The sequence below is a fragment of the Rhinopithecus bieti genome, unplaced genomic scaffold (genome assembly GCF_001698545.2).
Source record: "Rhinopithecus bieti isolate Rb0 unplaced genomic scaffold, ASM169854v2 scaffold_980, whole genome shotgun sequence".
Lineage (NCBI taxonomy): Eukaryota > Metazoa > Chordata > Mammalia > Primates > Cercopithecidae > Rhinopithecus > Rhinopithecus bieti.
In genome coordinates, this window is record NW_016803338.1 from 1,185,057 (window position 1) to 1,201,427 (window position 16,371).

The following is a 16,371-nucleotide window of genomic DNA, read 5'->3' on the forward strand; positions in this document are numbered from 1 at the left end:
CTTTCGCAGTTTTAAAAGCTACAAGGTGAATAAACTTCAAAATTCTATTTAAAAGTGATTTATTTTTCCGAATTTAATTTATTCCAACCCACCCAGAAGGAGTGGAGCACCCAAAACCTTGCAGCTCCTCATTCCTATTTCATGGTCCAGCGACACAGAATTGTGGACACTGGAAGAGGAGTCTTGGAGGTCATGGGTCCCACACTCCTGCTTTCCACATGAGCAGTCTGAGCCCAGAACAAATGGACTCAGCTGCCATTTGCCAACTCCTGTTGCCAGGGCCAGGAGTAAACCTCAGTCTCCCAATTTCCAGCAAGAATATTTTTCACCAATCATGGGCATGTGAGCAGAGGAGCTCTGGTCTCTCTGGAGTAAAGCTAGCTTAATTACTTTGACTTTGGTGGCTTTTGTGAAATTTAACAACTGGGCATTGCAACCATATGGCTAATACGACTAAAGGAGAAGTTTCCTCAACACCTCTTGCTTTGTCAGGGCTGCTTCCAGGCATCATCCTCGTGTGTGTTTGAAGAACTGACCTGACCAGCAGCGCGTGAGCCAAGGCCAACAGGATACTTCAGGGGGACCATGGCCAGTCCTTTCTTCTTCCAGTAATTCTCCGCATTAAATTTTTCCACAGCCGCTTTCCTCAAGGAGTAGGAAGACACGGCCATACATTCTCTCCAACACTGGATCAGGTTCTTGGCATTGATCTCTTGTTTGTAGGGTGTTTGATCAATTTCCTTGTACATGTTTATCATTCGCACCTATGAAAGAAAAGGAGATTAAAGCGGGGAGGGGAAACCCAGCAGACATAGGCTCATCCATTCACCATCCTCCTGGTCAAATTCTGCTCATCCTATAAGGTCCAAGCTGAGTTCTACTTACTCCTTGTGGAAGGCTTTCCTAATGCACAACATTGTCCTCTTCCTCTACTCAGAGCTTCTATCAAACATGCTAGCATTTACTTACGTGCTTTCTATGCTACTCTTGTGCAACTTTAAAGGATGGAACCCTTCCCTTATGTTGCAATATAACTCGACCACAGTCTGTGTACACTGTAGACTCTTAATTCTAGTTGCATTTGGAATATCTGCTGAAGGATCATCTAGGCCACATGATTGGGATTACTCCCATGCTATATTGCAAGATAAGACTACTCATCTCCAAAACAAGCAAACATGCAAGTTTGTTTAAATATGACCAATATCTAGGATGAAGAACAAAGTATTCTATCCTAGGATGTCTGAAGCACTGAGTAGAATTCTTCCTGTATTTCCAGAACTGGCAACTAAGACCCTCAGCTAATAATAAAAGGTGCCAAGTATGTCACATTCTCAGCTGAGAAAACTCTTAGCACTTGTGGCCAGCCCCTTCCCTAAGCTGACAGAGCCATCACAGACACACTCTCCCCACCCTCCTAAGCAAATTCTCAGATCATTGTAAGAGAAAGACTGGAAATTAATGAGCTGTCCCACTTGGGGAAAAGTGGTGTTTTTAAGAGGCCGTTCCCTGCTCTAACTTCCCTGGGGATGAAGGGAGGTCTTCCTATAATTCTCCTCCATAGTGCTACCAAATGTGGCAGGACATCAGGAGAGAGTCTAGTGGGATGGCCAGGAAGGGAGGAGCAAGGCCTCCCACACATTCGAGAGAAGCAAAGAAGGTGGCTACTATTGGGTGAAAGATGGTAGATGAATTGGGACCTGGGGCCTTCTAAAGACTGCTGGGGCATGGGCAGAGAGGTGTGGTCACCAGTGGAATGCTGTGCCAGTCGCCCCCTGACGGTCCAAGGACTGCTAATTTCTGGAAGAGCTGGTAGAAATCGAGCCATAGACAATGCACTTGAAAAGTGACTACATCTGACCAAAGACAGGACTGTGAGCTTGCTGGGAGAAGTCACAGAGGGAGAAACTGGCTGTTTTCCCTGGTCCTTCTCCTCTTCCTCCTTGCATCAGCATCACAGCAGAAGGCACAGGGGAGGAGAAGGGGCTGAGAGAGAGCTCACTCCATCTCCCCACACTAATTCTACTCCAGGATCTGGGAAGAGGAGCCAGGCAGGTGAAAGTCCTTGTCGATAAACGAAGTTGGAGCTGAGACCGAAAGAACTGAAAGGAGAACCTGGATCATCATGGCAGACAGGAGGCAGGACTAGATTGCAGCTCTGGACAGAGTAGCTTGTGGAAGTTCGCCTTGTGAATTTTAGCTCCAGATCAACTGCAAGAACAAAGCAGTAATCCCGAGAGGACCCACAAACCCTCTGAAGGAAGTGGACTACTTCTGCAGGACATGGGAGATACCCCAAATACTGTGAGTGCCCCAGCTGTGGAAGAGGGAAAGGGAGATCCTCCTCTCCCGAACACACACTCCTACTGAAGGAGCTGAAGGTCTGTTTGCAGGAGAAGATTCTGACTTTACCTGGAGCTGAGCCAATTTAGAGAGCTGAGCAAAATGCAGATAGAGGAAGCAGCAGAATGGCCTGCTAGGAGCTTGCTGTGTCCCCTAGCAGGCCATTCCTGCCTAACAACACAAGAATCCATCAGGGGGTGGGGGTGACCAGAGGAGCAAGGGGTGAAACTCCACAGGGAGAAAGAAATCTCTAGCTGAACTTTGTAACGATTTGAATGAGGCAAGAAGCCTCCTGGCCAGAGCTCAGTGGGAGGGCACAAATCTGGTGTGCAGACTCCACAGGCCGGGGAAGAACCAAGCCCTTTTCTCTCGCAGCTGGGAGGGATGTAGCCCAGGGCAAGTTTTCAAGCCCATCACACCCTCTGCCTGGAAACACACTCAGGGCTGCTGGGGAGTGCATGGTGGAAGTGAGACCAACCCTTCAGTTTGTATGGGACCTGGGAGAGGCCTGTAACTGCTGGCTTTCCCTCACTTCCCTAACAACCTGCATGACTCAGCAGAGGCAGCCATAATTCTCCTAGGTACCCAACTCCAGTGACCTGGGAATCTCTCCCTTAACCCACACAGCAGCCACAGCAAGACCCACCCAAGGAGAGTGTGAGCTCAGACATGCCTAGCCCCGCCCCCACCTGATGGTCCTTCACTATCCACCCTGGTAGTGGAAAACAAAGGCCATTTAATCGTGGGAGTTCTACGGCCCCACCTACCACCAGTCCCTCTCCACATGACTAGAGCTGATGCTTTCTGGAAAGTGTCACCTCCTAGCAGGAGGCCAACCAGTACAAAAATAGAGCATAAACCACCAAAGCTAAGGACCCTCATGGAGTTCACTGCACCCTCCATCACCTCCACCAGAACAGGCACTGGTATCCACGGCAGAGAGACCCATAGATGGTTCACATCACAGGACTTTGTGCAGACAACTCTCAGTACCAGCCTGGAGCTGGGTAGATTCGCTGGGTGGCTAGACCCAGAAGAAAGATAAAAATCACTGCAGTTCAGCTCACAGCCACATCCATAGGGAAAGGGGGAGAGTACTACATCAAGGCAACATTCCATGGGACAAAAGAATCTGAACAACAGCCTTCGGCCCTAGACCTTCCCTCTGACAGAGTCTACCCAAATGAGATGGAACCAGAAAACCAACCCTGGTAACATGACAAAACAAGGCTCTTCAACACCTCCAAAAAATCACACTAGTTCACCAGCAATGGATCCAAACCAAGAAGAAATCTCTGATTTACCTGAACAAGAATTCAGGAGGCTAGTTACTAAACTAACCAGGGAGGAACAAGAGAAAGGCAAAGCCCAATACAAAGAAATCAACAAATGATACAAGAAGAGAGGGAGAAATATTCAAGGAAATAAATAGCTTAAAGAAAAAACAAAAATTCAAGAAACTTTGGACACACTTTTAGAAATGCAAAATGGTCTGGAAAGCCTCAGTAATAGAACCGAACCAGTAGAAGAAAGAAATTCAGAGCTCAAAGACAAGGTCTTCGAATTAACCCAGTCCAACAAAGACAAAGAGAAAAGAATAGGAAAATATGAACAAAGTCTCCAAGAAGTCTGGGATTATGTTAAATGACCAAACTTAAGAATAATCAGTGTTGCTAGGAAAGTAGATAATTCTAAAAGCTTGGAAGACATATTCGGGGGGATAATCAAGGAAAACTTCCCCAGCCTTGCTAGAGACCTAGACATCCAAATACAAGAAGCACAAAGAACACCTCAAAATTTATCTCAAAAAGATCTTCGCCTAGGCATATTGTCATCAGGTTATCCAAAGTTAAGACAGAGGAAAGAATCTTAAGAGCTGTGAGGCAAAAGCACCAGGTAACCTCTAAAGGAAAAACTATCAGATTAACAGCAGATTTCTCAGCAGAAACCCTACAAACTAGAACGGATTGGGGCCCTATCTTCAGCCTTCTCAAACAAAACAATTATCAGCCAAGAATTCTGTATCCAGTGGAACTAAGCATCATATATGAAGGAAAGATACAATTGCTTTCAGACAAACAAATGCTGAGAGAATTCACCATTACCAAGCCACCACTGCAAGAACTGCTAAAAGGAGCTCTAAATCTTGAAACAAATCCTGGAAACACATCAAAACAGAACTTCTTTAAAGCATAAATCACACAGGACCTATAAAACAGAAATACATGTTAAAAAGCAAAAACAAACAAACAAACAAAGTACACAGGCAACAAAAAGCATGATGAATGCAACAGTACCTCTCATTTCAATACTACCATTGACTATAAATGGCCTAAATTCTCCACTTAAAAGATACAGAACTGCAGAATAGATAAGAACTCACTAACCATCTAGTACCTTCAGAAGATTCACCTAACACATAAGGACTCATATGAACTTAAAATAAAGGGGTGGAAAAAGGCAATTCATACAAATGGACACCAAAAGTGAGCAGGAGTAACTATTCTTATATCAGACAAAACAAATTTTAAAGCAACAGAGTTAAAAGAGACAAATAGGGACATTATAGAATGGTAAAAGGCCTTGTCCAACAGGAAAATATCACAATCTTAAACATATACACACCTAACACTGGAGCTCCCAAATTTATAAAACAATTATTAATAGACCTAAGAAATGAGATAGACAGCAATACAATAATAGTGCGGAACTGCAATACTCTACTGACAGGACTAGACAGGTCATCAAGACAGAAAGTCAACAAAGAAACAATGGATTTAAACTATACCTTGGAACAAATGGACTAAACAGATATATACAGAACATTTCATCTAACAACTGCAGAATATACATTCTATTCAACAACACATGGAACTTTCTCCAAGATAGACCATACGATAGGCCATAAAACAAGCTCAATACATTTAAGAAAACTGAAATTATATCAAGCACTCTCTCAGACCACAGTGGAATAAAACTGGAAATCAGCTCCAAAAGGAATTTTCAAAACCATGCAAATACATGTAAATTAAATAACCTGTTCCTGAATGAGCATTGGGTCAAAAACGAAATCAAATGGAAATTAAAATATTCTTCAAACTAAATGACAATAATGACACAACCTATCAAAACCTCTGAGATACAGCAAAGGCGGTGCTAAGAGGAAAGTTCATAGCCCTAAATGCCTATGTCAAAAAGACTGAAAGAGCACAAACTGACATGCTAAGGTCACACCTCAAGGAACTAGAGAAACAAGAACAAACTAAATCCAAACCCAGCAGAAGAAAGGAAATTCAGAGCAGAACTAAAAGTGGAAAACAAAGGCCACTGAAAAAAAAATACAAAAGGTTAATGAAACAAAAATCTGGTTCTTTGAAAAGATAAATAAAATTGATAGACCATTAGCAAGATTAACTAAGAAGAGTGAAAATCCAAATAACCTCACTAAGAAACAAAAACAGGAGATATTACAACTGACAACACTGAAATACAAAAGATCATTCACAGCTACTATGAGCACCTGTACACACATAAACTAGCAAACCTAGAAGAGATGGATAAATTCCTGGAAATACACACCTCCTAGTTTTAATCAGGAAGAATTAGATACCCTTAACAGACCAATAACAAGAGTGAGATTGAAATGATAATTTAAAAATTACCAACAATAAAAAGTCCAGGACCAGACGGATTCACAGCAGAATTCCACCAGACATTTGAAGAATTGGTACCAATCCTTTTGACACTATTTCACAAGATAGAGAAAGAAGGAACCTTAACTAAATTCATTTTATGAAGCCAGCATCACCCTAATAACAAAACCAGGAAAGGACATAACCAAAAAAGAAAACTACAGACCAATACCCTTGATGAACATTGATGCTAAAATCCTTAACAAAATACTAGCTAATCGAATCCAACAACATATCAAAAAGATAACCCAACATGATCAAGAGGGATTCATACTAGGGATCCAGGGATGCAGGGATGGCTTAACACACGCAAGTCAATAAATCTGATACACTACACAAACAGAATTAAAAACAAACATCACATGATCATCTCAATGCAGAAAAAGCATTTAACAAAATCCAGCATCTCTTTATGATTAAAACTCTCAGCACAATCAGCATAAAAAGGACATGCCTTAATGTAATAAAAGCCATCTATGACAAACACACAGCCAACATAATACTGAATGGGGAAAAGTTGAAGGGATTCCCTCTGAGAACGGGAACAAGACAAGGATGCCCACTCTAACCACTCGTCTTCGACATAGTGCTGGAAGTCCTAATCTGAGCAATCAGACAAGAGAAAGAAATAAAGGCATCCAAATCGGCAAAGAGGAAGTCAAAACGTCACTGTTTGCTGACGATATGATCGTTTACCTTGAAAACCCTAAGGACTCCTCCACAAGGCTCCTAGAACTGATAAAAGAATTCAGCAAAGTTTCTGGATACAAGATTAATGTACAAATCAGAAGTTCTTCTGTATACCAATGGCAAGCAAGCAGAGAATCAAATCAATAACACAACCCTTTTACAATAGTTGCAAATAATAATAATAAAATACTTAGGAATATACCTAATCAAGGAGTTTAGAGACCTCTACAAGGAAAACTACAAAACACTGCTGAAAGAAATCACAGACGACACAAACAAATGGAAACACATCCCATGCTCATGGATGGGTAGAATCAATATTGTGAAAATGACCATATTGAAAAGCAATCTACAAATTCAAAGCAATTCCCATCAAAATACCATCATCATTCTTCACAGAATTAGAAGAAACAATTCTAAAGTTCATATGAAATAAAAAAAAAGCCTGCATAGCTAAAGTAAGACTAAGCAAAGTGAACAAATCTGGAGGCATCACACTACCTGATTTCAAACTATACTAGAAGGCCATAGTCACCGAAACAGTGTAGTACTGGAATAAAAATAGGCACACAGACCGGTGGAACAGAACAGAGAACCCAGAAATAATAAACTCAATACTTTCCACCCAACTGGGATCTGTCGGACAAAGGCAAACAAATGGCTCATACACCATGCGCAGATACTACTGCAGCATAGAAAAGGATGAGTCTGCGTCCTTGGTAGGGGACGATGGACTGCAAGCTGGAACCATCATTCTTAGCAAAACTTCACACAGAAGAGAAAACAAACATCCGCGATGTTCTCACTCAGTAGGTGGAGATGGGAACAATGAGGATCACTTGGACTCAAGGGGGAACATCACGCACTGGGGCCTCTCGATGGAGAGGGGGAGAAGGGATTGCGGAGTTGTGGGAGTTAGTACAGGTGATAGTAAATGATGAATGAGTGGGTGCGTGACGGTGTATGGGTGCAGCACAACCAAACATGCATAGGAGGATAGTATGTAACAAACCTGCGACGTTATGCACAGTGGTAAACCCGTAGTAACCTTAAAGGTATTTGTTTTTAAAAAGGAAGAAAAAAGAAAAGAAAGAGCGTGGGTGGGGTGCTGGGATAATTGGCTAGCCATGTGTCGTGAGAATGAAACCGGATCCTCATCTGTGACCTTATACAAAAATTAACTCAAAATGGATTACAGACTTAAACCTAAGACCTGAAACTATTAAAATTCTAGAAGAGAACACTGGAAAAACCCTTTTAGACATTGGCTTAGGCAAGGATTTCATGACCAAGAACCCAAAAGCAAATGCAATGAAAACACAGATAAATAGCTGGGAGCTAAATAAACTAAAGAGCTTTTTGCATGGCAAAAGGAACAGTCACAGAGTGGGAGAAAATCTTCACAACCTGCATATCTGACAAAGGACTAATATCCAGAACCTACAACAAACTCAAACAAATCAGTAAGAAAAAAACAAACAATCCCATCAAAAAGTGAGCTAAGGACATGAATAGACAATTCGCAAAAGAAGATATACAAATGGCCAACAAACATATAAAAAAATGCTCAACGTCACCAATAATCAGGGCAATGCAAACCAAAACCACAATGTGATACCACCTTACTCTTGCAAGAATGTCCATAATCAAAAAATCAAAAAACTGTACATGTTGGCTTCAATGCAGTAACAGAGAACACTTCCGCACTGCTGGTGGGAATGTAAACTAGTACTGCCACTATGAAAAACAGTGTGGAGATTTCTTAAAGAACTAAAAGTGGAACTACCATTTGATCCAGCAATCCCACTACTGGGTATCCACCCAGAGGAAAAGAAGTCATTATTTGAAAAAGATACTTGCACGTGCATGTTTATAGCAACACGATTCACAATAACAAAATCATGGAATCAACCCAAATGCCCACCAATCAATGAGTGGATAAAGAAACTGTAGTGTGTATGTATAAGCATATATGTTTATATATGTGTGTATGATGGAATACTACACAGCCATAAAAAAGGAATGAATTAACAGCATTTGCAGTGACCTGAATGAGACTAGAGACTATTATTCTAAGCGAGTAATTCAGGAATAGAAAACCAAACATCATATGTTCTCACTGACATGTGGGAGCTAAGCTCTGGGGACACAAAGACAATGGACTTTGGGGACTTGGGGGCAAGAGTGGGAGGGGAGCGAGGGATAAAATACTACAAATATGGTGCAGTGTATACTGCTACTGCTCGGGTGATGGGTGCACCAAAATCTCACAATTCACCACTAAAGAACTTACTCATGTAACCAAATACCACCTGTACCCCAATAACTTATGGAAATAAATAAAAATAAAAGCCAATCTATTAATGTTACAAAGGAAAAAAAAAAAAAGAACAAAAAGGAGATCAGTTTAGCAACTGAAATGAGCAACTTTTTCACAGCTGGCTGAGATGTTCAGGAAGCGGGGAACAACAGCCTTGAGGGAATTGTGGGTAGCAGTTATACCCCCAGCCAATGGAAGCTTCTCACCAGCCATGGGAGAATGCAGTGCTCACTCCTCAGGATCTTCTGCTTCGGGATTTTGGAGCAGGCGTCTGAGTAAGGGGGTGAGGATTGCTGAACTTTGGAGTCTGGGTTCTGCCTTAACCAGTTAGCTGGGGGACCTGGCACCAATCATTTACCGCTCTGGGTCTCAAATTCCTCAACCTGAATGGCCCCCATTCTCTGACATTCCACATGTTTTGTCTGTGAAGCTAATTTAGCATTACCTTCTCAGGGGATAATCCACATTTGGCTGCAACTTCCATGATACAAGATTCGGTGATCAGCCCTGCCTGAGGAAAGCCAAACCCACGAAAAGCCGTGTTGGATGGAAGGTTGGTTCTGCATGCCCAACCCCGGCAGCGGAGGTTGGGAAACTTGTAAGCATTGTCCATTTTCAGAAGTCCCATTTCTATCACCTGGAGAAATCCAGAGTTGATGTGATTAAGACCTTCTGAACCTGTTTTACCATCCTACGACCTCATACCAAAACCAGGCTGGGAATGGCAGCCCTCTTTACATCTCATCAAACATGCTAAAATATTCCCATGCCCCCAATTAAACACATTTTGCTATAAAATAATTTTAAGTATTTGAATAATGTTTCCTTTGAGAGCATGATTTTTTATTTTGTATTTTGGAGTTAATGCATTTTTTTTTTTGAGATGGAGTCTCGCTGTGTTGCCCAGGCTGGAGTGCAGTGGCACGATCTCCACTCACTGCAAGCTCCACCTCCTGGGTTCACACCATTCTCCTGCCTCAGCCTCCCGAGTAGCTGGGATTACAGGCACCCACCACTATGCCCAGCTAATTTTTTGTATTTTAGTAGAGACAGGGTTTCACCGTGTTAGCCAGGATGGTCTCAATCTCCTGACCCCGTGATCCACCTGCCTCAGCCTCCCAAAGTGCTGGGATTACAGGCGTGAGCCACCGCGCCCGACCTTAATGCATTTTTTAAGATTTCAAACATACAAAGGCCTTTGATATGTTCACAGGCCCCAAGCACTGGGTTTATATAATGTAATGATTATAATATCCTAGAAGACAGAGAAAACAGAAAAAAATGTTTCGGCATTGGGTCTAATGTGTTGTTTCTTAATGGTGAGCAATCTTTTCCCTGCTCCTGGGGACATTTCACAATGTCTGGAGACATTTTTCATTGTTAACATTTTGGTTGAAACTCTTTTTTGTTTTGAGATGGAGTTTCATTTTTGTTACCCAGGCTGGAGTGCAATGGCGCAATCTGGGCTCACTGCAACCTCTGCCTCCGGGGTTCAAGTGATTCTCCTGCCTCAGCCTCCCAAATAGCTGGGATTACAGGTGTGTGCCACCATACCCAGCTAATTTTGTATTTTTAGTAGAAACAGGATTTCACCATGTGGTCAGGCTGGTCTCGAACTCCTGGCCTCCAGTGATCCACCCACCTCAGCCTCCCAAAGTGCTGGGGTTACAGGCGTGAGCCACCGTGCCCGGCTTGGTTGAAACATTTTTATTTGGGGTTGGGGTGGACACAGTGGCTCACACCTGTAATCTCAGCACTTTGGGAGGCTAAGATGGGAGGATTGTTTGAGCCTAGTAGTTTGAGATCAGCTCTGGCAACATAGTGAGACCCCATCTCTATAAAATAATAATAAAAAAAAATTAGCTGGGCATGGCGGCATGTACCTGCAATCCCAGCTACCTGGGAGGCTGAGGTAGGAGGATTGCTTGAGCCACTGTACTACAGCCTGGGCAACAGAGGGAGTCTCTGTCTCAAAGAGTAAAAAGTAAAAAATAAAAAGACTACAGGGTGGTAATGCCACTGACACCTACTAAGTAGAGGCCAAAGATGGTACAATGAGCAGGATAGTCCCCACCATAAAGAGCTACACACTCCAAAATGTTAGTGGGGCCAAAGCTGGGAAAGCTTGGTCTCATGTGTGAATCTGGGAAAAGAGCTCTAAGTTTGGGAAGCCGGGGGTGAACACACAGATACAACTCAGCCAGCATCTCTGGGCTCACACCAGGAAGTAACACATGGCTATCCCTGCAAGGATGGTCATTATGCCTTTATCATCAAATATTACTTAACTATTGGACATTTTCTAAGTTAAATCATTTTATGTAACACTCTTTCAGGAATGTGAACTTGTTCCTTAAAACACTTACCAATAATGATTCATCCAAGGAGGTGCCTGCATTGCTATAATGCTCCATGTCCAGGGCCAAGATTCTGCCATCATTCATGAATCCAGCCTGGGGAAGAGAACCGACACTGAATGCTGGAACAGCGGGCAAGTCTCTCTAAATTTTGTCATTTGCGAACCCTCCACACATAGGGGAAAAGCGTCATGACATTGGATTTGGCAGTGATTTCTTGGATAATATATAACTGGCTCTGTGATCTTAGGCAAGCTATGTAACCACTCAGGCGATTTGTGAAATGGAAGTAAATAAGGCAACACATAGAAAATTATAGGCAAGTGCCTGAAACATAGCAAGTACTCTAAATATAATTAATATTACTACCGTAAATAGTATTCATATCACCTTTCCTCACACTACTCTCCATCAGAAAACATTATTTTCTCATTGTTTTAGTCACCATTATGGCAACGGCTTCTGTCACTATAATCCAGGCCTTCCAACAAAGTCCCATGGGGGTGAAGGGTATTTTCTGCTTCAGGGTCCTGTTGCCACTTCTTCCCCCAGTATTTACACAAACAAGTTCTTCACTGTCCTTCCAGATCGGCTTCTCCTTCCAACTTGTCGCTTTCTTCTAAAACCCTCCAAGTCATGTTTGTGGTTTTATTCTTCATTGCATTTTGCCAAGCTTTTCACTAATCCTGTTTTATTTTACACTATAATGGCTTTTGGACCCATCTCTTCTACATCTTACTATCATATCTCAGACCCCCCAGCTGCTTCATGTCTGAACGCATCAGCTGCCTCCCGCTGGTCTACCAGCTTCCATCCTCTCTCCTCCCCAGACCATCCTCTTAGCCTCCCGAAAGTACCCATGTTTAATTACGGCACTGAGCCAGTCAAGGATTCACTCACTCTCACTCTTTCTTTTAAGATCAAGTTTAAACTTCCCACTCTGGGACCGTAGGCCCCTCTTAGTCAGGCATCACCTAAGCCCATCAGTCCTATTTTTCACTACCCTCCAGGAAGTGCTCTGTGTTCTAATTGCCCCCTCCCCTTACTCCTGCCTCTATCAAACATGCCATGTTTATTACACCTCTGTAGTTTTGCTCTTACTATTCCCACACCTGGCATGCCTTCTTTCTGTCTATTCTGTTTTTTTTTTTTTTTTTTTTTTTTTTTTTTTTTTTTTTTTTTTTTTGTGACAGAGTCTCACTCTGTCACCCAGGCTGGAGTGCAGTGGCGCAATCTTGGCTCACTGCAACTTCTGCCTCCCCGGTTCAAGTGATTCTCCTGCCTCAGCCTCCCAAGTCGCTGGGATTACAGGTGCCTGCCACCACGCCTGGCTATTTTTTCATATTTTTAGTAGAGACAGGGTTTCACTGTGTTGCCCATGCTGGTCTCAAACTCCTGAGCTCAGGCAATCCACCCACCTCACCCTCCCAAAGTGCTAGGATTACAGGCCTGAGCCACCGTGCCTGGCCTCCATTCTTGAAGATCTATCTTTTACCTTCTCTAAGAAGGTGCTTATATATACTCCAACTCATATTCCTCTATCTTTTAACCTGAGATTGTTATGTTTTCATAATGACTTCATATATGTCTTATTTTAAAAAATCTCCTTCAGGATAAAGTTTAATGTAACAAATGTTTCTGAGCTAAATCAAATTCAAAATACAGTTTAGAGTGTGATGTGAAATGGAAACATTCATTATCTCCTAAAAAACATGTATGTAGTTATGCAGTTTTGTGATGGAGACAATGCTATGCATATAACAAATCCTGTTGTCTTTCATCCTGGGCACACAGGAAGATGACATTTCCCAGCCTCCCTTACAGTTAGGTGACAGAGGTCTCGCCAATGACATCTGGACACAACTGAGGTCCGGTGCCTAAAACCTAAAGCACCAACCACATGACACTCCATGCTCTCTCTCTCTTCCCTGTCTGCTGCCCTCAGCAAAAGATCTCCTGGAAGACTCAGAGTTTGCAGGGCAGTGATACCCAATAAAACTTTCTGTGATGATGGCAATGTTCTGAGTCTGCACTGTCCAATATGGCAGACACTAACCACATGTGGCTACTGAGCACTTGGAATATAGCTAATACAACTATGGAGATAAATTTCTAATTGTACTTAATTTGGGCAATTTAGATTTAAATAGTCATATGCCCCTAGTGACCACTATATTGGATGATGCAGTCCAAGGGCACAGTGGCACCAATAAATGGAAACAGCTCCAGTCCTCAATGATTTCACAAAGCAGAATCCTCCCCTTTTCCCCCTCAATGATTATACTGAGCTGTTACTTGAGCAAGAAATGACATAATGAAAGCTTAAGAGCTTTTAAGTTTTTTGTTAGAGCAGTTAGCCCACTCTGGCAAGTAAAATTTTCTTATAAAGCAAAAGAATCACTATTTTCTGCTACAAATTTTTTTCTATGAATTTCTGGAACCCCGTTTTACAAAATATCCTTGATACATTGAAGAATGAGGAACCCATTTATAAATAATCGTTTTATTACAAATACTGTTATGAGAATTATTCTACTTTTACCTTTCTTATATGTGGGAATAAGTATGGTAATCAGATCTACTTTAATGACGTACACACTCATCTTTCCTAGTTATTTGCTCTGTACAGCCAATACCAGCTAGCACTAAGTGTTTTATTTCTGAAACTGTCATCTTTGAGCTAAGCAGAAAAGCCTCCATTGAACCAGCTAGTAATTAAAAGTCAGTGCAACAAATAGAAAGTTAAATTGATGCTCTGTTTGTTGATTTGCTCATTGTTACTCCCCACTAGAGAGTAGCCAAAGGCTGCCCTGTGCACTGATAGGATGTTATATCTACAACATAAATCATTCCTCCACACCTTCTTGTACTCACTTTGTACTTTCCAAGGTAAGGATGGCGGCCTCCAGTTATTAACATGTCTTCTCCTCGTTCCAGAACACAGCGAACTGCACGGCCATGTCTAAAACAGAAAAAAAGCAAGTGAAGTATACTCTCTTACCTAGTAGGCATTCTCTGGGCTTTATATAACTCCTAGCAAGAGCCTGAGTGAAGCCTACACGCACCACAGAACAACACAACTACTTCCCATGCCTAGCCTCTGCTGATCTAAGGCATACACAGTGGGCTTTCCTCCCGTGAGGTCAGGGAGTAATGCCAGGTATTTGCGACTTGTGGGACGGAGGCTCTTGGGTGCCAGGGGCTCCAGGGCATTGTGTTGGGAGCATTTCCCATTGCGGTAACAACCTTTATTATAGGCAAATTGTCCCAAGGTCTTATTTTAGACTCGCCAGAAATGGAAGAATGCAGGTGCTGTCTAACTACCAAGTGCTCCCTGATGGGAGAGATCTGGAATCAAGGTCTTTTGCTTCCTGAGATGGAGGAACTGACCCATATTACTCAGCAAACAAATTAAGCCTTCTAGGTGTGCCTGCTCCAGAGACAATTTTCCATGAGAATTTTTTGAGATCCTCAAAGGAAAATGGCTATATAAATGAATGTAAGCATACCAAAAGCAAAGTCTCTATTTAAATCAAGAAAATATACATATACACACATATACATATATACACATATATACATAAACATATATGTACATATATGTATATATGTGTGTGTATATGGGACCCCATTTTATAAAATATCTTTGATATATTGAGGAATGTCCATATATACAAACATATACATATATGTTTATATGTATATAAACATATATGTGTATATGTACACATAGGTACATGGTTCAAAAGTCATATATATGACCTCTACATATATAGCTCAGTCCAGCAGGTGCTGAGGACAAGTAACTCCCGCCCATTCAGGACCTGTTTCTGCCCACTTTCTAGGTATTATAATATTTTTTCTGTGGCTTTTACTATTTTCAGTAATTGATTCTTATTTTGGTTTCTATAGGACAGTATAAGACAAGTAAGTGTAGTAAGCTGGCAGCTTGATTGTGTGTTTGTATAGTATATGTGATATTAAATAATCTTGGCCCAGGTTTTCCTCATTGATTCTGACAGTGAGAACTTTCAGCGTGACTTCATTTTATTTTAGCAGATTTTCTCCACTTACTTGTTTGCGGCAAATGCAGTGATGGCTGCAATGACTCCGGTTTTGAACGCCTTCCCTCCAAATGCTCCACCAACACGCCTTACATGGCACATGACCTTGTTAGCCGGGAGCTTCAAGGTCGAGGCAACAATGTCCTGTGAACATTAATAGTTCTGATTAATCTGATCCATCTTCAGCAAGGACTTAACTGTGACTATTATTGTCACATCTATGATCTTAACAAACAAAACTGTCCCCTGAAATGGGAGTGTGACAGCCACTAGATGTTTTGATTCTTTAATGTTGCACATGATACCCACACGGTGTGGTTATGCTAAATAATGGGATAATGTTCAACAACCCTGGCACACAGCCCCACCTGATCTCAGCGATACTTGGCTATAATGACATTGCCAAAACTAATTGGTAGTGTTTTCATTGCCAGTGACATATTTTGTGCTCATACTTTTTTGTATTTTCCCTATGAACCACACCTAAAGTATTCTATTCACACGAATCCCTAGGCATACATTTCCTGAAGCTGTGGGATTTTGCAGTCTTCTAAGCCTCACTCAGCATGGGTCTTTTCCCTGCATTCTACTGTCTCTGCTGGAATATAAGCACTTCTCAGCCAGGTGTGGTGGCTCATGCCTGTAATCCCAGCACTTTGGGAGTCCAAGGCAGGCGGATCACCTGAAGTCAGGAGTTCGAGCCCAGCCTGGCCAACATGATGAAATCCCATCTCTTCTAAAATACAAAAGTAGCCAGGCATGGTGGTGTGTGCCTATAATCCCAGCTACTCAGGAGGCTGAGGCAGGAGAATTGCTTGAACCTGAAAGGCAGAGGTTGCAGTGAGCTAAGATTGCACCCTGCACTCCAGCCTGGGTGACCAAGTGAGACTCTGTCTCAAAAAAAA

General features: G+C 42.1%; 1 protein-coding gene across 2 annotated transcripts in view; it reads right to left on the bottom strand.

Annotated features, from left to right (window-relative positions):
• Positions 1–16,371, bottom strand: part of LOC108532294 (aldehyde oxidase 1) — a 91,964-nt gene that overhangs the window by 20,473 nt on the left and 55,120 nt on the right. For both annotated transcript variants that reach the window (XM_017876256.1, XM_017876246.1), the window contains exons 24-26: positions 11,412–11,498; positions 9,491–9,682; positions 537–764 (exon numbers count right to left, since the gene is read on the bottom strand). In XM_017876256.1, coding sequence (XP_017731745.1) covers positions 537–764; positions 9,491–9,682; positions 11,412–11,498 — 507 coding nt within the window. The remainder of the gene's footprint in view (positions 1–536; positions 765–9,490; positions 9,683–11,411; positions 11,499–16,371) is intronic.